The sequence below is a fragment of the Bombina bombina genome, chromosome 11 (assembly GCF_027579735.1).
Source record: "Bombina bombina isolate aBomBom1 chromosome 11, aBomBom1.pri, whole genome shotgun sequence".
In the NCBI taxonomy this organism is placed as follows: Eukaryota; Metazoa; Chordata; class Amphibia; order Anura; family Bombinatoridae; genus Bombina; species Bombina bombina.
In genome coordinates, this window is record NC_069509.1 from 52,180,189 (window position 1) to 52,204,009 (window position 23,821).

The window sequence follows — 23,821 nt, forward strand, 5'->3', positions numbered from 1 at the left end:
CAACGGTGTGTCCGGTCCACGGCGTCATCCTTACTTGTGGGATATTCTCCTCCCCAACAGGAAATGGCAAAGAGCCCAGCAAAGCTGGCCATATAGTCCCTCCTAGGCTCCGCCTACCCCAGTCATTCGACCGACGGACAGGAGGAAATATATATAGGAGAAACCATATGGTAACGTGGTGACTGTAGTTAGAGAAAATAATTCATCAGACCTGATTAAAAAACCAGGGCGGGCCGTGGACCGGACACACCGTTGGAGAAAGTAATTTATCAGGTAAGCATAAATTCTGTTTTCTCCAACATAGGTGTGTCCGGTCCACGGCGTCATCCTTACTTGTGGGAACCAATACCAAAGCTTTAGGACACGGATGAAGGGAGGGAGCAAATCAGGTCACCCAAACGGAAGGCACCACGGCTTGCAAAACCTTTCTCCCAAAAATAGCCTCCGAAGAAGCAAAAGTATATAATTTAAAAAAAATTTGGTCAACAGGAACCTCATTCTTGAAGGCCCATGTGGAAGCCACAGCCCTAGTGGAGTGAGCTGTGATACTTTCAGGAGGCTGCCGTCCGGCAGTCTCAAAAGCCAATCTGATGATGCTTTTAAACCGAAAGGAAAGAGAGGTAGAAGTTGCTTTTTTACCTCTCCTTTAACCAGAATAAACAACAAACAAAGAAGATGTTTGTCTAAAATCTTCAGTAGCCTCTAAATAGAATTTTAGAGCACGGACAACGTCCAAATTGTGTAACAAACGTTCCTTCTATGAAACTGGATTCGGACACAAAGAAGGTACAACTATCTCCTGGTTAATATTTTTGTTGGAAACAACCTTCGGAAGAAAACCAGGCTCAGTACGTAAAACCACCTTATCTGCATGGACCAGATAGGGCGGAGAACACTGCAGAGCAGATAACTCAGAAACTCTTCTAGCGGAAGAAATTGCAACCTAAAACAAAACTTTCCAAGATAATAACTTAATATCTACGGAATGTAAGGGTCCAAACGGAACCCCTTGAAGAACTGAAAGAACTAGATTAAGACTCCAGGGAAGAGTCAAAGGTCTGTAAACAGGCTTGATTCTAACCAGAGCCTGAACAAACGCTGAAACGTCTGGCACAGCTGCCAGCCTTTTGTGAAGTAAAACAGATAAAGCAGAGATCTGTACTTGCAGAAAATCCTTTCTTCAAACCTTCTTGTAGAAAGGAAAGAATCTTAGGAATTTTTATCTTGTTCCATGGGAATCCTTTAGATTCACACCAACAGATATATTTTTTCCATATATTATGGTAAATTTTTCTAGTTACAGGCTTTCTAGCCTGAATAAGAGTATCTATTACAGAATCTGAAAACCCACGCTTTGATAAAATCAAGCGTTCAAACTCCAAGCAGTCAGTTGGAGGAAAACCAGATTCGGATGTTCGAATGGACCCTGAATAAGAAGGTCCTGTCTCAAAGGTAGCTTCCATGGTGGAGCCGATGACACATTCACCAGGTCTGCATACCAAGTCCTGCGTGGCCACACAGGAACTATCAAGATCACCGAAGCCCTCTCCAGATTGATCCTGCCTACCAGCCTGGGAATGAGAGGAAACGGTGGGAATACATAAGCTAGGTTGAAGATCCAAGGTGCTACTATTGTATCCAATAGAGTCGCCTTGGGATCCCTGGATTTGGACCCGTAACAAGGGACCTTGAAGTTCTGACGAGAGGCCATCAGAACCATGTCTGGAATGCCCCATAATTGAGTTATTTGGGCAAAGATTTCCAGATGGAGTTCCCACTCCCCCGGATGCTCCTCCATCGCCAGGGAACTCCTTGTTTCCCCCTGATGGTTGATATATGTAACAGTCGTCATGATGTCTGATTGAAACCTTATGAATTTGGCCTTTGCTAGTCAAGGCCAAGCCTTGAGAGCATTGAATATCGCTCTCAGTTCCAGAATGTTTATCGGGAGAAGAGATTCTTCCCGAGACCATAGACCCTGAGCTTTCAGGGGTTCCCAGACCGCGCCCCAGCCCACCAGACTGGCGTCGGTCGTGACAATGACCTACTCTGGTCTGCGGAAGCTCATTCCCTGTGACAGGTTGTCCAGGGTCAGCCACCAACGGAGTGAATCTCTGGTTATTTGATCTACTTGTATCGTCTGAGACAAGTCTGTATAATCCCCATTCCACTGTCTGAGCATGCACAGGTGTAATGGTCTTAGATGAATTCGTGCAAAAGGAACTATGTCCCTTGCCGCAACCATCAAACCTATTACTTCCATGCACTGCGCTATGGAAGGAAGAAGAACAGAATGAAGTACCTGACAAGAGCTTAGAAGTTTTGATTTTCTGGCCTCTGTCAGAAAAACCTTCATTTCTAAGGAAACTATTATTGTTCCCAAGAAGGGAACTCTTGTTGACGGGGACAGAGAACTTTTTTCTATGTTCACTTTCCACCTGTGAGATCTGAGAAAAGCTAGGACAATGTCCGTATGAGCCCTTGCTTTTGACAGAGACGACACTTGAATCAGGATGTCGTCCAAGTAAGGTACTACTGCAATGCCCCTTGGTCTTAGCACCGCTAGAAGGGACCCTAGTACCTTTGTGAAAATCCTTGGAGCAGTGGCTAATCCGAATGGAAGTGCCACAAACTGGTAATGCTTGTCCAGAAAGGCGAACCTCAGGAACCGAAAATGTTCCTTGTGGATAGGAATACGTAGGTACGCATCCTTTAAGTCCACCGTGGTCATGAATTGACCTTCCTGGATGGTAGGAAGGATCGTTCGAATGGTTTCCATTTTGAACGATGAAACCCTTAGAAACTTGTTTAGAATCTTGAGATCTAAAATTGGTCTGAATGTTCCCTCTTTTTTGGGAATTATGAACAGGTTGGAGTAAAAACCCATCCCTTGTTCTCCTAATGGAACAGGATGAATCACTCCCATGCTTAACAGGTCTTCTACACAGTGTAAGAATGCCTGTTCGAAGATAATTGAGACCTGTGGAACCTTCCCCTTGGGGGTAGTTCCCTGAATTCCAGGAGATAACCTTGAGAAACTATTTCTAGCGCCCAAGGATCCTGAACATCTCTTGCCCAAGCCTGAGCAAAGAGAGAAAGTCTGCCCCCCACCAGATCCGGTCCCAGATCAGGGGCCAACACTTCATGCTGTTTTGGTAGCAGTGGCAGGTGACTTGGCCTGCTTACCCTTGTTCCAGCCTTGCATCGGCCTCCAGGCTGGCTTGGTTTGAGAAGTATTACCCTCTTGCTTAGAGGGTGTAGAATTTGAGGCTGGTCCGTTTCTGCGAAAGGGACGAAAATTTGGTTTATTTTTAGCCTTAAAAGACCTATCCAGAGGAAGGGTGTGGCCCTTTCCCCCAGTGATGTCTGAAATAATCTCTTTCAAGTCAGGGCCAAACAGTGTTTTACCCTTGAAAGGGATGTTAAGCAAAAGCGCTCTGCGCGCCACGATAGCAAACCCTGAATTATTCGCCGCTAATCTAGCTAATTGCAAAGCGGCATCTAAAATAAAAGAGTTAGCCAATTTAAAAGCTTGAACTCTGTCCAAAACCTCCTCGTACGAAGATTCTTTATTGAGCGACTTTTCTAGTTCTTCGAACCAGAAACACGCAGCTGTAGTGACAGGAACAATGCATGAAATTGGTTGTAGAAGGTAACCTTGCTGAACAAACATCTTTTTAAGCAAACCCTCTAACCTTAAATCCATAGGATCTTGAAAGCACAACTATCTTCTATAGGAATAGAAGTGCGTTTGTTTAGAGTAGAAACCGCCCCCTCGACCTTGGGGACTGTATGCCATAAGTCCTTTCTGGGGTCGACTATAGGAAATAATTTCTTAAATATAGGGGGAGGACAAAAGGTATGCCGGGCCTTTCCCACTCCTTATTTACTATGTCCGCCACCCGCTTGGGTATAGGAAAAACATCGGGGGGCACCGGAACCTCTAGGAACTTGTCCATCTTACCTAATTTCTCTGGAATTACCAAATTGTCACAATCATCCAGAGTAGATAATACCTCCTTAAGTAGTGCGTGGAGATGTTCTAATTTAAATTTAAAAGTTACAATATCAGGTTCTGCTTGTTGAGAAATTTTCCCTGAATCTGAAATTTCTCCCTCAGACAAAACCTCCCTCCTGGCCCCTTCAGATAGGTGTGAGGGTATGTCAGAACAGTTATCATCAGCGTCCTCTTGCTCTTCAGTGTTTAAAACAGAGCAATCACGCTTTCTCTGATAAGTAGGCATTTTGGAAAAAATGCATGCAATAGAATTATCCATTACAGCCATTAAGTGTTGTATGGTAATAAGTATTGGCGCACTAGATGTACTAGGGGCCTCTTGTGTGGGCAAAACTGGTGTAGACACAGAAGGGGATGATGCAGTACCATGCTTACTCCCCTCATTAGAGGAATCATCTTGGGCAATATCATATCTATGGCATTATTATCCCTACTTTGTTTGGACATTATGACACAAATATATCACATATATTTAAAAGGGGAGACACATTGGCTTTCATACATATAGAACATCGTTATCTGATGGTTCAGGCATGTTAAACAGGTTTAAACTTGTCAACAAAGCACAAAAAACGTTTTACAATAAAACCGTTACTGTCCCTTTAAATTTTAAACTGAACACACTTTATTACTGAATATGTGAAAAAGTATGAAGGAATTGTTCAAAATTCACCAAAATTTCACCACAGTAACTTAAAGCCTTAAAAGTATTGCACACCAAATTTGAAAGCTTTAACCCTTAAAATAACGGAATTTACATTTAACCCCTATACAGTCCCAGGTATCTGCTTTGCTGAGACCCAACCAAGCCCAGAGGGGAATACGATACCAAATGACGCCTTCTATAAGCTTTTTCAGTGGTTCTTAGCTCCTCACACATGCATCTGCATGCCATGCTTTCCAAAAACAACTGCGCATTAGAGGCGCGAAAATGAGGCTCTGTCTATGACTAGAAAAGGCCCCCAGTGAAAAAGGTGTCCAATACAGTGCCTGCCGTTTTTATTAAAACAATCCCCAAGATTTAACAACTATTAAAAGTAATAATCTGCCAAATATACTTAGTAAAGTAATCGTTTTAGCCCAGAAAAATGTCTACCAGTTTTTTAAGCCCTAATGAAGCCCTTTATTCTTTTACTTAAACTAAGAAAATGGCTTACCGGTTCCCATAGGGAAAATGACAGCTTCCAGCATTACCAAGTCTTGTTAGAAATGTGTCATACCTCAAGCAGCAAAGTCTGCCCACTGTTTCCCTCAACTGAAGTTACTTCATCTCAACAGTCCTGTGTGGAAACAGCCATCGATTTTAGTAACGGTTGCTAAAATCATTTTCCTCTTACAAACAGAAATCTTCATCTCTTTTCTGTTCCAGAGTAAATAGTACATACCAGCACTATTTTAAAATAACAAACTCTTGATTGAAGAACAAAAACTACATTTAAACACCAAAAAACTCTAAGCCATCTCCGTGGAGATGTTGCCTGTGCAACGGCAAAGAGAATGACTGGGGTAGGCGGAGCCTAGGAGGGACTATATGGCCAGCTTTGCTGGGCTCTTTGCCATTTCCTGTTGGGGAGGAGAATATCCCACAAGTAAGGATGACGCCGTGGACCGGACACACCTATGTTGGAGAAAGTCACAATAAAGAACGTTACTCCCAGAACACCCAAACGTTTGTCGTTCCAGTTTCACATACAAACTGAGTGCCCAAATTAAATAAACAAAATAAGCCCTTTATGCAAGCTAGTAAAACCTCTTAACCCTAGGATTACTGCTTACCCTTCCCCTAAAGGGGATACTGTCAGCTAACAGTCGCTGCAGACAAATGACTGAACATACCTCATTGCTGTATAGCAAGAACCTTTCCTCACACTTAAGTTTTCCTGTACTCCTCAGCTCATGTGGGAACAGCAGTGGACCTTAGTTACAAATGCTAAGATCATCCTCCAGGCAGAAATATTCATCTATGTCCTGCCTGAGAGCAAATAGTACAACGCCGGTACCATTTAAAATAAACTCTTGATTGAAGCTAAAATAAAAACTACAGTTTAACACCTCTTCTCTTTACCCTTCCTGCTTAGAGCCAGCAAAGAGAATGACTGGGGGGGTGGAGTTACGGGGGGAGCTATATAGACAGCTCTGCTGTGGTGCTCTCTTTGCTACTTCCTGTCAGGAAGGACAATATCCCACAAGTTAGGATGAATCTGTGGACTCGGTACATCTTGCAAAAGAAAGAACCATTACCTTGAATGGGAGGGAAAGAAGTCAAGACTTCAAAGTCATGTCCGCACACCAAGATTTCAGCCAGAGTGCCCTACAGGCTAGTACAGAAAAACCTCAAGTCTTGGCGTTCAGGCGAATAATCTGCATATTTGCATCACAAATAAAAGAATTAGCTACCCTTAAGGCCCTAATTCTTTTCAGGATTGTGTTGAGGGGACCCTCCACCTCGATCAACTCAGATAAGGAGTCGCACCAGTAGGTAGCCGCTCCCGCAACAACAGCCGCTGCTGGTTGGAACAAATATCCTGTATGCTGAAACATTTCTTTTAGAGTTTCCAGCTTCTTATCCATGGGCTCTTTAAACAGAGAACTATCCTCAAGTGGGATAGTAGTGCGTTTAGCAAGCGTTGAGATAGCACCGTCTGCCTTAGGGATGGAACCCCACAACTAAAACTGAGAGTCCGGAACCGGGAACAATGTCTTAAAGAAAGAAGGGGAAAAAGAAGGACTGAGTCTTTCCCATTCATTCTTAATAATGTTCGCCATCTTTACGGGAAACGGGAAAGTCTGTGGTACAACACTGTCCTCTTAGACATTATCTAAGAATTCAAGGTTCCTCAGGTAATTTAGGTCCTGGAACCTCTAAAGTAGCCAACACCTTCTTGAGCAGAAAGCGTAAGTGTTCAATCGTAAATCTAAAGTCTGGTTCCTCCGCAGCTGGAGGCTTAGAGGCAGCAGATTCCGACAGAGAAAGAGCATCCTCTGAAGTATCAAAGGAATCTTCGTTATTGGATAATCTTGTATCAGATAAATCCAATAAGCTAGTAGATGTCCCCTGGATATTTAACCTTTTGCTTGCGCTTAGCAGTGAGAGGTAAATCATTAAAGGCCGCAGACACTGCTGTAACTGTGCTGTAAAAGGGCCCCTCCAGATGGAGGAATAGGAGTGCTACGGGAAGCTGCATGTGTATTAGGAGATGAATGCAGGATGCGCACCTCACGGGACGGAGACTCATCAGGAGTTAGAAGGCTCAGTAGTACTTAACATATTAGCTTTCTTTGATAAGATTACTTTATCAAGGCATGTGGAACATAATTGAGCAGGCGGGGGTCTACCATGGCCTCCTCACAATATAGACAGGTATTAGCTTTAGGTTAAGAGGGAGCACCCTCTAACGTATCAGTCCTCCATAGCTTGTGCTTATAAAAAGGACTAAAGATAAAGATAAATTACACCTTTGTACCCCCAATGGCTGGGGCACGCACCACCTCCTATGACCCAGGCGCAAGAGAGAAACCGCTTCGTCTCCAGAAACCGCACGGTCAGGAAGAAGAGAATCACTGTGACCACACCCGGTCACATGGTGCGCCATGCAGGACCACCCCTGCACCACTAAAAGCACGCCAAGCCTAACTGGCTGCACAGCGCTCCAAAGTGAAAGTAAAATCTGTACGTTCCAACATCTGCCTGAGCCACATCTCAGCATAAACACAATATTAAAAATATGTGATTAATCCCTCCTGTTCAATAATCCCCTTCCGGAGACATTAACCCTCAATTCCATTCAGATAAAAGGAGTCACACTGTGACCCTGCCTTCTTGCGTTATTAAATGTGTAAAAAAAATGAAACAATCTTACCGGAATTTATGCCGTGGAACAGAAAAACAGCCTCTCAAGTTCGACAGTCTTGTAGCATTGCTCCTGACATGGACTTGAGTGATAGAAGCAGGCAGTGAAACTCGTCAACACTGATTGCTTAGGAGTTGTTAATACGAGTTGTTAAGAGTCTGGATGGGATTGCAGAAAGACTCTCCCTGCATCTCCAGACTAACATTCGCTAATGCTCTCACTGAGAGGCTGACAAGTCTACTAAAAACTCCAGTCCCATTTTGAAGAGTACTACCCTCCACAAGGAACTACTCTGTATCTTCTGACACTTCTCTGCCAACCTCCTGTGACGAAAGGCAAAGAATGACTGGGGGATGAGGGGAGTGGGGGAGGTATTTAAGTCTTTGGCTGGGGTGTCTTTGCCGCCTCCTGGTGACCAGGTTCAGTATTTCCCACAATTAAGGAATGAAGCCGTGGACTCTCCTCATATTAAGATGGAAATAAAAGTAAAGTTATTTGTAAACAAGTTAATACACTCCAACAGGTAAAGTAAATCAATGGGAACACATTAAAAAATTTAAATGTGTCCCTTTAATTTACAATATGTTTAAAATCCTCCTCTTTTATATGCATGAGAAAAACTAATACAACTGCCATTCAAAGCATCATTCTGAAATGCCTTCAATTAAATAAAAGATAAAACACTTATTGAGATACTATAAACGTGTCGCTAGTACCTTGCGCCCACAGCAGTAGCCCAGGGACTGCATGACTGGATCAATCTCCTGCTCGAAGACCTCAGCCAGCTTTGTACAGTACTTGTAGACTCGCGAGGTTTTGCGATTGTACAGCCAGGCGTTGTTAAACATCAGCCAGACATCATCCACATATTGCCAGGGTTCCTGATATTGCCCAGTGTCCAGCTTTCGCTTGATGGTGGAAAGGTCCATTGGATTTTTTACTATGTCAAAGTAATCCTACAAGTGAAAAGATTTTTTTTTATATAGTGAATATTGCAACTCACCCTTTGTAGGTCTATCTAGTCTAGTCAATAATTAACATATTTATTGTTTAAAAAAAAAAAAAAAAGATAATTCCTTTATTACCCATTCCCCAGTTTTGTATAATCAACACTGTTACATTAATATACTTTTTACCTCTGTGATTACCTTGTATCTAAAGCCTCTGCAGATAGCCCCCTTTATCTCAGGGATATTTACAGACTTGCATTTTAGCCAATTATTGCTGGTTGCTGCACAATTCCATGGGAGTGATCACAACGTTTTCTATAGGGCACACATGAACTAGCAGTGTCTTGCTGTGAAAAGCTAATAAAAATGTATGAGATAAGAGTCTTTAGTGGCTTAGAAAAAAATTTAGAGGTTTATTAAACATTATAAAGTATATTAATATAACAATGTTGGTCAGGTAAAGCTAGGGAACGGGTAGTAAAGGCATTATCTATATTTTTAAACAATTTTGTTTTGTCCCTTTATGCTTGGTTATTTTAGAAGTATTCGTATTTATCACCTATTTTTCCTGCCATTTATACAGTCATTATTTCAGCTACAACAATCTATATTCCCATTTGTGTACAGTATTGAAACATATACAACTTCCATTATTAGCAACTACTGAAGGTTGCACTATGAAGAGAGTTTTATTGAACAGCTCAGAAGACAATTCTGGAACTAAATACATTGCCTGGTTACTTACTGGAATCCCTAGAAGGTGAGGATCAACAGGCTGCCTGAATGGTAAAGACTCTGGATCTTGACGATACAAAGCTTCAAGGGTAGGCATTAACGCTTGTCGAAGCTCTTCTGGCTTGAAGACTGCAACAGAATATATCAGTTGGCATGTTAGAAGGGTAAGCTGGTTAAACAAATGCCCACTGGCACATAACTCATCAATACCTAAATATGGGAGGTAGAGAACAAAACATACTCACTTTTCTTTCGTGGTTGAGATGGAGAGGTTGACTGCGAGGAGGAATTGCTGTTAGCATTGTCCTCCTCCTCTTTGACCTCTAATTTCACTTCAGGCTTCTTATCCTCCACCTCCATTGGTTCAGACTTCACTTCAGGACCTTCCACCGGAGCTTCCTTCACTTGTGAAGGGAGCTCCTCTTCTGCAGGCTGCTGAAAGAGAATATGGAAGCACTAATAACAAGCCAATTTCCTGATAATTGCATAGCACATGGGCCAAAGATGGACACAACATAACCAGCAGATGTCCACGCTTGACACTTAAGAGTTCAGTAACTTGATTTACTGCATCTCCTGACTGAATAAAACACTAGATATGAACCAATAAAATTACTTCACTATCCATATATTTAACAATATGACATACAAAATGCATTGAAGTTCTTACTCTGACAATACATTTTCAAACATAACTTTGCCATTACACTATTTGACTCAAGCCTCTTAGTGAACAAAATGTATTTAATATTCCCTTTCTGCATAGTATCTTATAATAGTCAATGTGTTCTAATAGGTAAGGTTAAGTCTACTCACCTCGGTTTTTGGCTCCACTGGATTTTCACAAGCTTCTGGTTCTTCGTTTTTTACCTCTTGCTTTATGTCCAGCATGGGATGATCAGGGGCTGGCTGATTTTCGGTGCTGGCCACAGATGCAGGGGTGGGGACTCTGTTTTCAACACTTCCAGCTGCCTGAGATAACTGAGGCAGATAGTAGATGTAAGAGGACTGCAAATAGTTATTTAAACATTGTCCAAAAATGTGAGACCCAAGAAAGTAAATACAATTATGAATAGAAACAGATTGCCTGTAATGTAGTTATTCAAACCAGTTTAAATATATTAACACTAGAACCGAGAAGAAAGAGGGAAAAAAGCTTTTGAGACTAGGAAGAAAATCATTGAGCCTCTGAGAAAAAGTGGTGAATATATCAATGCAATGTAAAGATCCAAAAATAGTAAAGACTTATTTTGATAAAGGTCTCCCCTCCCCCAATCATCAACTACAATGCCGGAAAAATTAAGGAGCATCTTTCCTCATCAAGCGTACTCACCGGAGTGCTAGGGGCAGGAGCATGCACAGATGGTGGTTGCATTGGTGCAGGTTGAGGTGTGGGCACGGATTGATTGAGGACAGGCGTTGGAGGCTGTGGAGTGAGCTGAGCCTGTGCTGCTGTCTGCACTGTTGGTGTGCTCTGCGTCTGCATGGAATTTGGGACTGAGCCAGGTGTTGGAGCAGGAGTCTGGCCGGCTGGCGGAAGAGGAGTGGATGGTTGGGCTGGTGCTGCTGGCTGTGGAGGGGTCATGCCTGTAGGAGGTGGGTGCTGTACAGGTGGCATGCCAGCTGCAGAAGTAGTGATAGAAGGTGGGGTCTGGAGGAGAGGAGACTGGGAAAGAGCTGGACGTGAAAGTTGACCTGTCTGCGGCCCCAGCAGGTTCATAGAGTTGCTAATGGGTAAAGATGCAGCGGGCACCTGTCCCTGCTGGGGAAAAACAAGCATTGCCTTCATGAGAGGGACATTCTACAACACACTACTCACTTCTATAACTGGAACACACAGTAATGACTATCACCTGTGACACTGCAGCTGCTGCTCCCGTCTGTCCAAGTGTAACTCCAAGAGCTCCAGAGCTTGATGTGAACTGGCCCTGCTGCAAAAACGGGCTTTGAGTCTGTGCAGGACCCATCAGATTGTTTGTATGCGATCCCATCATGCTCTGGGGTTGGGACATACGTGACGGAGACATTGCCATCTACGGAGAATTAAATGTATTAGATAAAAAACAAATTACTCCTAAATTATAGTTAAAGGTAAGACGAAGCATATTTGGCATTCAATTATCTCCTTTGAATACTTTATTTTTGTTTATTGCAATCAAAATATACATAATCTCAAATAGAGTACTACTTACAGCTGGTACAGAGCTCATGTTGTTCATTTGGGTGGGATGGTTAAGAGGGGAAGCTGCACGGGGTCCCATTGGCGTTGAAGGCATTTGCACATTCCCAATAGGCATAGAGTTAAACTGGTTTATTCCTAGTCATCCAAATGAAAACAAGATTGTTAGCCAGTCTAATAAAGCAACAAGCTCTTGTACTACATACCTATAGATCAAACGCAAAGGGGCCTCTCTGCTGTATCATTTCACATTTACATATTAGACTAAATGTGTATTTTGATAAAATATTTCCCTTACCAGTAATTAGAATAATTTGTGCTAGTAATTAATGTATACGGTATGCGTTAAAGTGATGGTAAATACTAGCGTTTTTGAAACGCTAGGATTTACAAGTGCAACAAATAAAGTAGACTTTCAGTCATGAAGTATAAAATACTACATGTAGCGAATGTTAAGCTTGTTAGGCTTATAGATAAAGAGGGTGTCATGATACAATCATGTGGAGTAGTTGATACATGGATTGGCTACTCAGCAGAGGTGGTATTGTGTCCTCAGCGTGGAAGAGGTTAAGGTGAATTGCTTTTTTGCTGTGTGTGTGAAGTCTGCTCTCAGAAAGCTGTAAGCTGAGACTTTCTCCCCCCCTCCTCAGCCTAGTGCTGTTAAATGTGTGTAAAGGAATGCGAACGCTCCTCCCCTTGGAAATTGATAGTGGTAGCTAAGACTTGTTTTTATTGGCCACACTCGTTGTAAATTATAACCCGGGCGTTGTCTTTGACAAGACAAAGGAAAGCTAAGTTTAGGTTTGCAACAGCAGGACTTTTTTAGTCAGAACTGCCTTGGGACCAAGAGACTAACATCAGATGGCAGCTCTCCACATACCTAAAGGAATTTGATAATAAGTAAGGTATTGTGTAATTATTTTCAGGTCCAATTTTGTTTTTAAAGAACTGTAACTTTGCATTTGTAATTGTATGTTGTTTTTGAATATCTGTGTAATTTTGCACTGTGTAACCTGTGTTGATATTTTTGTTATTAAACACATAGAAAATCTAATTCTGTCTTTGGACTCTGATATCTGAAATCACACTCCTGTTGAGACAAGGTTAAAGGCACGTTACCTAAGTAATAAATAGTGTGAGTTTTTAGGGGTTCCCCAGAACTCCCCTTTAATTTAAAAGTTTTGGTGGTGGCAGCAGGGAAATTATTAGAGCAGTGTGGGTCAGATTTGGTTAATGTGGTGTCTCTTTTAAAGGTCCTTTTGCAGAGTTGCAAGGATAAGGGAACCAGAGCTGTGTGCCATTAACCCCTTCATGCCCACACCCCTCTATTGTGACGCTGAGAAGGCGTGATTCGTCACAAACTGGCTGGCAGCGGTGGGGATATTTAGAGTTTTTTGGTGCTATTTGGATAGCATTAAAAGAAATTGCATGTTTTTGTGCAATTTCCCAAAGACAGAACTCAGTGCCTAATTATATATATATATATATATATACACATTGCAGTGCAAAGAAGCAGTTTCTTTTCCCCTTCCTCTTGTTTGTTTGTTGCTACTCTCATTATGGAAGAATATAGAAAGATGCCGAAAGAATCCCTGGAGCTAATTTGTCAGGGGAGAGCCATTGCAACTTTTGGCAAAACAAAGGATCAGTTGGTCCAGGAACTGCAGCATTCAGATGGCCTGCCAGCAGAGCAGGAAACAGGCACAGAAAGGGTTACTGTGGAACTGGTAACCCAGGAGATGATACCTACTGCTGTTACCCCTGTGAGTGAAAAGGAGTCTGAGCTACAAACAGCACTCAGGTACTTGGGGGATGCTGATCCTAAACTGAGAATGGAATTGATCCTCAAGTTTCAAGAAGCAGCTGAGAGAGAAAGAAAAGAAGAGAGGGAGGCTGCCGCGAGAGAGGCTGCAGTGAGAGAAAGAAAAGAAGAGAGAGAGGCTGCAGAAAGAGAAAGAGAAAGAGAGAGGGAGGAAAAGGATGCTCAACGGAGACATGAGCTGGATATGCAGAGGAATAGAACCAGCCTGTCTCCCCAAACCAGTGAACGCGGGGAAACCGCAACAGAGAGGCCCCGTCTGGAGTATTTTCCAATGTTGGAAAGAGACACTGACTTGGATGTTTTTCTTAGGGGCTTTGAGAAGGTATGCAAGCAGTATCAGCTGCCCCCAGAGCAATGGGTTCGCTATTTAGCTCCTCGCCTGAAGGGTAAAGCACTGGATGTATTTGCTTCCCTTCCAGGGGAGGATGACCAGGACTATGAGGCCATAAAAACAGCCTTATTAAAAAGTTTTAACCTCACTCCGGAATTCTACAGGAAAAAATTTCGGAGTCTTCACCAAAGTGCAGATGACAGCTGCACAGAATATGTTGCACAGCTAAGGTCTGCTTTTAAGCAATGGACTGGGGGCCTAAAAGTCCTCACTCATGAGGCTTTGGAGGATTTGATGATCCTGGAGCAGTTCATGCAAATGCAAAGTCCTGATGCCAGAGTATGGATTCTGGACAGAAAGCCCAAAACAGTGGCAGAGGCTGCAGATCTGGCTAATGATTACGCCAACAACAGAGCACCTGAAGCAAGGCAGGCAGCTATCCAAGCTGTGTCTCCTAAGTGGAAAAGAGCAACCAAGCTAGCAGAGAAGCCATTTCATCTACACCCTACAGCCAGAGGGGCAGGGGCAACACCGGGACAGGGGGATACCCGCCGGTGTTTCACTTGTAACCAGATGGGGCATCTGAGTTTCACCTGCCCAGAAAAGAAGAAGCCTGAGGGTGGGAATGTGGCTGGGGCACCAGCATCTGTTTTGTTTGTGGGTGGGTTCCCAAGGCAGAAGCGGAGAGAGAACCTACAGAGGGTATCTGTGGGTGACCAGGTGGCAACAGGACTCAGGGATAGTGGAGCTTCGGTTACCTTGGTGCATCCTGAAATGGTAAAGCCGGAGAACATTATACCAGGGAGGACTGTGTCCATTCAAGGAATTGGGGGAGTTTGCCCCGCAGTACCTGTGGCACGAGTGTACCTTGATTGGGGTGTGGGAAAAGGTTTGCGGGAGGTGGGGATTTCTGCGGATATCCCTGTTGATGTTTTGCTGGGCGATGATTTGGGCCGGATGCTTTGTCAGTATGCCCCAGAAGACAACACCTGCAACCTGGAAGGGCCAGTAGAGGGCCCTGCACCAACTGAGGTACTGTGTGAAACTTTGGGGGACCCAGAGGGGAGGCTGGGGATGGACACATCACTAGCTGCACCAGAGCTGGAGGTATCCCACCAAAGAATAAAGGATAATTCCCTTGAACATGATTGCTGGGAGGGGGGGCTGAGGGTTAATGCAGCTCTGCCTGTGTGTACACCAGTAATGTCTTGTTCTGATGAAGAGGGATGTAATGAAAATGTTTGTGACAATGTTACTTCTATTGAACCTGGGCGCTGGGAGGGAGAGCCTAGGGAGGGATGTATTGAAAATGTTTGTAACAATGTTGCTGCTATTGAACCTGGGTGCTGGGAGCGAGAGCCTAGGGTTAATGATGATTTACCTGAACCTGTACCAGTACTGTATTGTGCCAGTGAAAAAGGGTATACTGCCATTGATTGTGACAATGGGATGCCTGATGCAGTGTGTGGGAATGTGAGAGAGCAGCAGGGCTGTGCTGTGCTAGAACCAGCATTGCATATGCAAAGAGGAGTGAATGGCATGGCTGGTGTAGGGGTCAGAGTACATCCTGTCCTGTTACAGAGGGTAAAACAAGATGGTACCTTGGGTGTGGCTGTGGACCTCCCCTATAGGAATGGCAGATGTGAAGAAGAGGGGGAGGGAGATGTAGCTGCAGTGACTAACGAACCTACTACTCCTACAGAGCATACTGGGGTAGGTGTGAACAGTGGAGTATCTGGCCTAAGCATAGCAAGAATTGCTCTTAGTCCCCCAGTGAGTTACCCTGAGGGGCTGCTAGATCCCTTTATGAGTGAGAGCGAGTGTGTGATATCCTGCAAGGAAATGTCCTCCACGAGAGAAATTGTGTCAGCTGATGCTAATTGTTACAAGGGGCAAATGAATGCTGAGAGTGCGCAGAAAGGGCAGATATGGTCTTATGAACGAGGAAAGACTAGGATTTAGGTTGACATAAGGGATCAGCGTGGGCTGACCCCCTATTTCCACCATTTTAAAAGGGGAGGTGTCATGATACAATCATGTGGAGTAGTTGATACATGGATTGGCTACTCAGCAGAGGTGGTATTGTGTCCTCAGCGTGGAAGAGGTTAAGGTGAATTGCTTTTTTGCTGTGTGTGTGAAGTCTGCTCTCAGAAAGCTGTAAGCTGAGACTTTCTCCCCCCCTCCTCAGCCTAGTGCTGTTAAATGTGTGTAAAGGAATGCGAACGCTCCTCCCCTTGGAAATTGATAGTGGTAGCTAAGACTTGTTTTTATTGGCCACACTCGTTGTAAATTATAACCCGGGCGTTGTCTTTGACAAGACAAAGGAAAGCTAAGTTTAGGTTTGCAACAGCAGGACTTTTTTAGTCAGAACTGCCTTGGGACCAAGAGACTAACATCAGATGGCAGCTCTCCACATACCTAAAGGAATTTGATAATAAGTAAGGTATTGTGTAATTATTTTCAGGTCCAATTTTGTTTTTAAAGAACTGTAACTTTGCATTTGTAATTGTATGTTGTTTTTGAATATCTGTGTAATTTTGCACTGTGTAACCTGTGTTGATATTTTTGTTATTAAACACATAGAAAATCTAATTCTGTCTTTGGACTCTGATATCTGAAATCACACTCCTGTTGAGACAAGGTTAAAGGCACGTTACCTAAGTAATAAATAGTGTGAGTTTTTAGGGGTTCCCCAGAACTCCCCTTTAATTTAAAAGTTTTGGTGGTGGCAGCAGGGAAATTATTAGAGCAGTGTGGGTCAGATTTGGTTAATGTGGTGTCTCTTTTAAAGGTCCTTTTGCAGAGTTGCAAGGATAAGGGAACCAGAGCTGTGTGCCATTAACCCCTTCATGCCCACACCCCTCTATTGTGACGCTGAGAAGGCGTGATTCGTCACAGAGGGCCCCAGAGGCTAAAAGTATCAAACACCATTCTATAATAAAAAACAGATTTAATAAAAAAACAGATGCTTATATAAAAAAGGGACGTCTCCCTACAACATATTAAAATATAAATGCCTAAAAAATACAAGATTTGAAAGAATTAGTGATAATATACTCATATGCCATGCAAAAATACAAAGTGGCTTATTGCACAATTGCGGTATGTTAGCAATCTCTATTCAACTTGGTGTATACAGTAATAAATGACAATGTTCGTAATATAGAAAGCTTAGATCAAAGCGATACACATAGATGTATGTGGGTATCACCTTGTTAGTGACAAACCCAAATTAGATGTCAGGATGAAAGCTGCGCAAGATGTTCCAACTTATGGATCGTATAAGTAACACTTAGATGGAACGTTCATATAGTTCACATATAAAGCATCATAATACTTCTTGTATGTAAGATGACTCTTACTTTACCACACTTCTGATGTGTAATGGATCTTCGGTCAAAGCGTGGACCGCTGGAAAGACTGCAAGCGCTCTCCGGAGCTGCAGACACAACCTCGCACAAGTGTTTTGGACGGCGTCTGACGTCTCGTCCGTTAATCTTCAAAGAAAATAACAGCGCTCTGGAAACAGCTGTTGTATAATTCAAATCTGTAGCGAATATTCCTTTTCAGGCTTCACAGTCAGGTTTGCAGGAATAATATTGCTAGAGATTAACCCGGGTTATATAGCAATACTGATGTTGACAGTTATTTCAAGGCTGCCAAGTCACATAAAACCATCAATGCGTTTCGCCCTCATATGGGCTTTATCAAGATCTTGAAAAAGCCCATAAGAGGGCGAAACGCGTCAGTGGTTTTATGTGAATTTGCAGCCTTGAAATAACTGTCCGCATCAACATCAGTATTGCTATATAAGCTGGGTTAATCTCTAGCAATATTATTCCTGCAAACCTGACTGTGAAGTATAGTTTGGAAGAATTGCATTACCCCACTATAACTGTAACCTGAAGTGTACAACACAAAGCCTGAAAAAGAATATTCGCTACAGATTTGAATTATACAACAGCTGTTTCCAGAGTGCTGTTATTTTCATTGAAGATTAACGGACGAGATGTGACGTCAGACGCCGTCCAAAACACGTGTGTGAGGTTGTGTCTGCAGCTCGGGAGAGCGCTTGCAGTCTTTCCAGCGGTCCACACTTTGACCGAAGATCGATTACACATCAGAAGTGTGGTAAAGTAAAAGTCATCTTACATACAAGAAGTATTACTCACTATGATGCTTTATATGTGAACTATATGAACGTTCCATCTAAGTGTTACTTATACGATCCATAAGTTGGAACATCTTGCGCAGCTTTCATCCTGACATCTAATTTGGGTTTGTCACTAACAAGGTGATACCCACATACATCTATGTGTATCGTTTTGATCTAAGCTTTCTATATACGAACATTGTCATTTATTACTGTATACACCAAGTTGAATAGAGATTGCCAACATACCGCAATTGTGCAATAAGCCACTTTTTATTTTTGCATGACATGAGTATATTATCACTAATTCTTTCAAATCTTGTATTTTTTAGGCATTTATATTATTTTAATATGTTGTAGGGAGACGTCCCTTTTTTATATAAGCATCTGTTTTTATTAAATCTGTTTTTTATTATAGAATGGTGTTTGATACTTTTAGCCTCTGGGGCCCTCTTTATCTATAAGCCTAACAAGCTTAACATTTGCTACATTTGATACTCTGACACATTGTAGGGATAGTGTCATTTGAAGAGGTGTTTATTATAATTTTCTCTAGCGCACTTCTATATATATCCTACATTATAAAATACTACATGGTGAAAGCTCCTTTCTTTGCCTTTAGAGTATGCAGCACTGAGCGCCTCCGACTCCCATGGCAGAATGCTATTTTTTCCAATGAGGTGCTGTTTCCACCTCTTAGCCAATAGCCTTGCGGCCCAGTTTGTTTTATGCTGTATGGCTAGCACAATATTGGCTAACATCACCTCATTGAAAAATAGCGTTCTGCTGTGGGAGGACTGAGGCGCTCAGCTCTGCATACAGTGCAGAGACATAACGGAACTTTCAGCATGAATTATGTTATACCTCATGACTGAAAGTCCCCTCTATTTGTATCACTGGTAAATCCTAATGTTTCAAAAAAGCTAGAATTTACAATAACCATTTCAATAACCAACTATAGAAATTAACAAAGAGCAAAGCTATATCCCAATTTCAAACTTGCCTATTCCAATCATTTTTTATTAGATTTCTATAAGCAAAGCCACTTGTATAATTTGCCAAAATCTAGAAAACCCATACACTGAAGATGAAAGTCACACAGTGGTAATACAATCATGTGTGCGTTCTCTCCCAGGGAAAAATCTTAATGTTTTTAAATAAGTATAAATCAATCACAGTCCACAGCTAAACATTACAGCTGATGTCTACCTCATCGCAATAATTCATTCTATGCCTCACCTAGTCCTAATATTTGTATTTTCCTTAGACAAACTAGTATTTCCAGTATGCAGCCCACAACCATAGTACACAAACAAAACATTTCTGTGCAATGTAATACTGAGCTTACCAGTGAGAAGCACATTAGAATTACCTGAAGACACCTGTAACCGATTCATAGCAGGCACATTAGCCATTGGAATGGGACCATCTGGAAAATAAAATGACATGCATAGTTACGAGGACAGTCTACTTGAAAATTTGTATTGCATAAAAAGATAGATAATCCCCTTATTACCCATTCCCCAGTTTTGCATAACCAACACTGTTATATTAATATACTTTTTACCTCTGTGATTACCTTGTAGCTAAGCCTCTGCAGACTACACCCTTATTTTAGTTATTTTGATAGACTTGCATTTTAGCCAATCAGTGCAGACTCAAATGACTCCACAGGAGTGAGCACAATTTTATTTGGCACACATGAACTAGCTGTGTCTAACTGCGAAAAGCTGTCACAATGCACTGAGATAAGCGGTGGCCTTTAAGGGCTTCGAAAAGAAAATTTATGCTTACCTGATAAATTTGTTTCTTTTTAGACACTATGAGTCCACGGATGATCATCCTTACTTGTGGGATATCACCTCCTGGTCAAGCAGGAGGCAAAGAGCACCACAGCAGAGATGCTATATATAGCTCCTCCCTTCCCTCCCACTCCAGTCATTTGACCGAAGTTAGGAAGAGAAAGGAAAAGCCAAGGTGCAGATGTCAAAAGTTTACAAAAATTAATAACCTGTCTCAAGAAAACAGGGCCGGCCGTGAACTCATTGTGTCTAAAAAGAAACAAATTTATCAGGTAAGCATACATTTTCTTTTCTTTTTAAAGACACGATGAGTCCACGGATCATCATCCTTACTGGTGGGATACAATACCAAAGCTAGAGTACACAGATGATAAGGGAGGGACAAGACAGGGAACCTAAACGGAAGGCACCACTGCTTGAAGAACCTCTCTCGCAAAAGCAGCCTCAGCAAAAGTATCAAATTTGTAAAATTTAGAAAAAGTGTGAAGAGAGGACCAAGTTGCAGCCTTGCAAATCTGTTCTACAGAAGCTTTTCTTTTGAATGCCCATGAGGAAGCAACAGCCCTAGTGGAATGAGCCATAACGCTTTCAGGAGGCTGCTGTCCAGCAGTCTCATAAGCAAAACGGATCATACTCTTCAGCCAAAAAGAAATAGGTAGCCGTAGCTTTCTGACCCTTACGTTTTCCAGAGAAAATGACAGAGAAGAAGACTGACGAAAGTCTTTAGTCGCTTGTAAATAAAACTTTAAAGCACGGACAACGTCCAAATTGTGCAGAAGACGTTCCTTCTGAGAAGGATTAGGACACAAGGAAGGAACAACAATCTCCTGATTAATGTTCCTGTTTGAAACAACCTTAGGAAGGAACCCTAGTTTAGTACGTAAAACTACCTTATCCGAATGGAAAATAAGGTAAGAATAATTAAATTGCAGCGACGAAAGCTCAGACACTCCTCGAGCTGAAGAAATAGCAACAAGAAATAAAACTTTCCAAGATAACAACTTAATATCTAAGGAATGCATAGGCTCAAATGGAGCCCCTTGAAGAACTTTAAGAACTAAATTTAGACTCCATGGAGGAGTAACTGGTTTGAACACAGGCCTGATCCTAACCAAGGCCTGACAAAAAGATTGAACATCTGGGACATCTGCCAGACGTTTGTGTAACAAAATAGATAAGGAAGAGATCTGACCCTTTAGGGAACTTGCAGATAAACCCTTCTCCAATCCTTCTTGAAGAAAAGACAAAATTCTGGGAATCCTAACTCTACTCCATGAGTAGCCCTTGGATTCACACCAATAAAGATATTTACGCCATATCTTATAGTAAATCTTTCTAGTTCTAGACTGAATCAGAAAAACCCAGTTTAGGATTTAATCTCCAAGCAGTCAGCTTCAGAGAAATTAGATTTGGATGAAGGAAGGGTCCTTGAATGAGAAGATCCTTCCTCAATGGTAGTCTCCAAGGTGGTAGGGATGACATGTCCACCAGATCGGCAGACCAAATCCTTTGAGGCCATGCAGGAGCAATGAGGATCACTGATGCCTTCTCCTTTTTGATTCGAGCAATGACCCGAGGAAGAAAAACAAACGGAGGAAAAAGATATACTAGGCTGAAGGACCAAGGAACTGCTAGGGCATCTATCAGTTCCGCCTGGAGATCCCTGGACCTTGACACGTATCTCGGGAGATTGGTATTCTGACGAGATGCCATGAGATCTAACTCCGGCCGACCCCATTTGAGAATCAGGTTGGAGAAAACTTACGCATGGAGTTCCCACTCTCCCGGATGAAAGGTCTGCCTGCTCAGAAAGTTCGCCTCCCAGTTGTCCACCCCTGGGATGTGGATAGCTGACAGATAGCAAGAATGGGCCTCCGCCCACCGGATGATCTTAGCTACCTCGGTCATCGCTAAGGAACTCCTCGTTCCTCCCTGATGATTGATGTAAGCCACTGTCGTTATGTTGTCCGTCTGGAATCTGACGAACTGAGCCAAAGCCAACTGAGGCCAGGCAAAAAGAGCATTGAAGATCGCTCTCAGTCCCAGGATGTTTATAGGAAGAACAGACTCCGCCTGAGTCCACACTCCCTGAGCCTTTAGGGGACCCCAGACAGCTCCAAACTCTAGAAGGCTGGCGTCTGTTGTCACAATCACCCAGGATAGTATGCGAAAGCATGTTCCCTGGAATAGATGATCCAGAGACAACCACCATTGAAGTGAGTCCCTTGTCTCCTGTTCCAGGGTTATACAAGGAGACAAGTCTGCATAATCTCCGTTCCACTGCCTGAGCATGTTTTACTGCAGAGGTCTGAGGTGAAACCGAGCAAACGGGATGATGTCCACTGCCGCCACCATCAGTCCAATTAGTTCCATGCACTGGGCCACTGACGGCCGAGGATTGGACTGAAGGGCTCGACATGTATCTAGAATATGATTTTCTGACCTCTGTCAGAAAAATCCTCAGAGATATAGAACCGATTAGTGTTCCCAAGAAAGTCACCCTTGTCTTCGGGATAAAGGAACTCTTTTCCAGATTTACCTTCCAACCGTGAGTTCTCAGGAAGGATAGTATGTCGGTATGGGACCTTGCTTGTTGACAAGATGGCGCCTGAATTAGAATATCGTCCAGATAAGGCACCACCGTAATGCCCCGCGGTCTTAGAACCGCCAGCAGAGACCCCAGAACCTTTGTGAAAATTCTGGGTGCCGTGGCCAGCTCGAAAGGAAGAGCCTAGAACTGAAAGTGTTTGTCCAGAAAGGCAAACCTTGGGAACTTCTGATGATCCGTGTGGATACGAACATGTAGTTATGCATCATTTAAGTCCACTCTCGTCATAAATTGACCCTCCTGGATCAATGGAAGAATGGAATGAATAGTTTCCATCTTGAAAGATGGAACTCTGAGAAACCTGTTCAGACTCTTGAGGTCTAAGATAGGTCTGAAAGTTCCCTCCTTCTTGGGAACTACAAACAGATTTGAATAAAAACCCTGCCCGTGTTCCTGTACTGGAACGGGAATAATCACTCCCAGGGAGGAGAGGTCTCTTACACAATGTAAGAATGCCTCTCTTTATCTGGTTTGCAGATAATCTTGAAAGAAGAAATCTTCCTCGGGGAGGAAAATTTTTGAATTCCAATTTGTATCCCTGGGACACTATTTCTATAGCCCAGGGATCCTGAACGTCTCGCACCCAAGCCTGAATGAAGAAAGAAAGTCTGCCCCCTACAAGATCTGGTCCCGGATCGGGGGCATGCCCTTCATGCTGTTTTGGAGTCAGCAGCAGGTTTCTTGGACTGTTTACCCTTGTTCCAAGGCTAGTTGGGTCTCCAAGTAGGCTTAGATTGCGAATAGTTTCCTTCCAGTTTAGAAGAGGAAGAGAAAGAATTTCCCTTGAAATTACGAAAGGAACGAAAATTACTTTGTTGTCCTTTTTGCTTATTTCTCTTATCCTGAGGAAGGAGATGACCCTTACCTCCTGTGACATCAGAGATAATTTCTTTCAGGCCAGGTCCAAACAAGGTCTTTCCCTTGTAAAGAATAGCTAGAAGCTTAGACTTGGATGACATATCCACAGACAAAGGTTTTAACCATAAAGCTCTGCGGGCTAGAATAGAGAACCTTGAACTCTTAGCTGCCAATTTAGTAATTTGCAGAGAAGCATCCATAATAAAAGCATTGGCTAACTTCAGAGCTTTAATCCTATCTTGGATCTCCTCCAAAGAAGTCTCAGACTTAAGAGACTCGGACAGAGCATCAAACCAATAAGCTGCCGCACTAGTGACCGTAGCAATGCACGCTGCCGGCTGCAATAGCAGGCCCTGGTGAACATAAATCTTTTTAAGTAGACCCTTCAACTTCTTGTCCATGGGGTCTTTAAAGGCACAACTATCCTCAATAGGAATAGAAGTTCGCTTGGCTAAAGTGGAGATAGCCCCCTCTACCTTAGGAACCGATTGCCAAGCTTCCTTGACAGCGTCAG

General features: G+C 42.8%; 1 protein-coding gene across 1 annotated transcript in view; it reads right to left on the minus strand.

Moving 5' to 3' along the window:
* The window catches only part of LOC128641850 (CREB-binding protein-like), a 170,997-nt gene that overhangs the window by 35,535 nt on the left and 111,641 nt on the right, over positions 1 to 23,821 (minus strand). Inside the window, 8 exon segments of the mRNA XM_053694412.1 lie at positions 8,586 to 8,825; positions 9,565 to 9,683; positions 9,800 to 9,986; positions 10,371 to 10,535; positions 10,888 to 11,316; positions 11,408 to 11,587; positions 11,747 to 11,871; positions 19,412 to 19,468. Of these exon segments, the coding sequence (XP_053550387.1) occupies positions 8,586 to 8,825; positions 9,565 to 9,683; positions 9,800 to 9,986; positions 10,371 to 10,535; positions 10,888 to 11,316; positions 11,408 to 11,587; positions 11,747 to 11,871; positions 19,412 to 19,468 (1,502 nt within the window).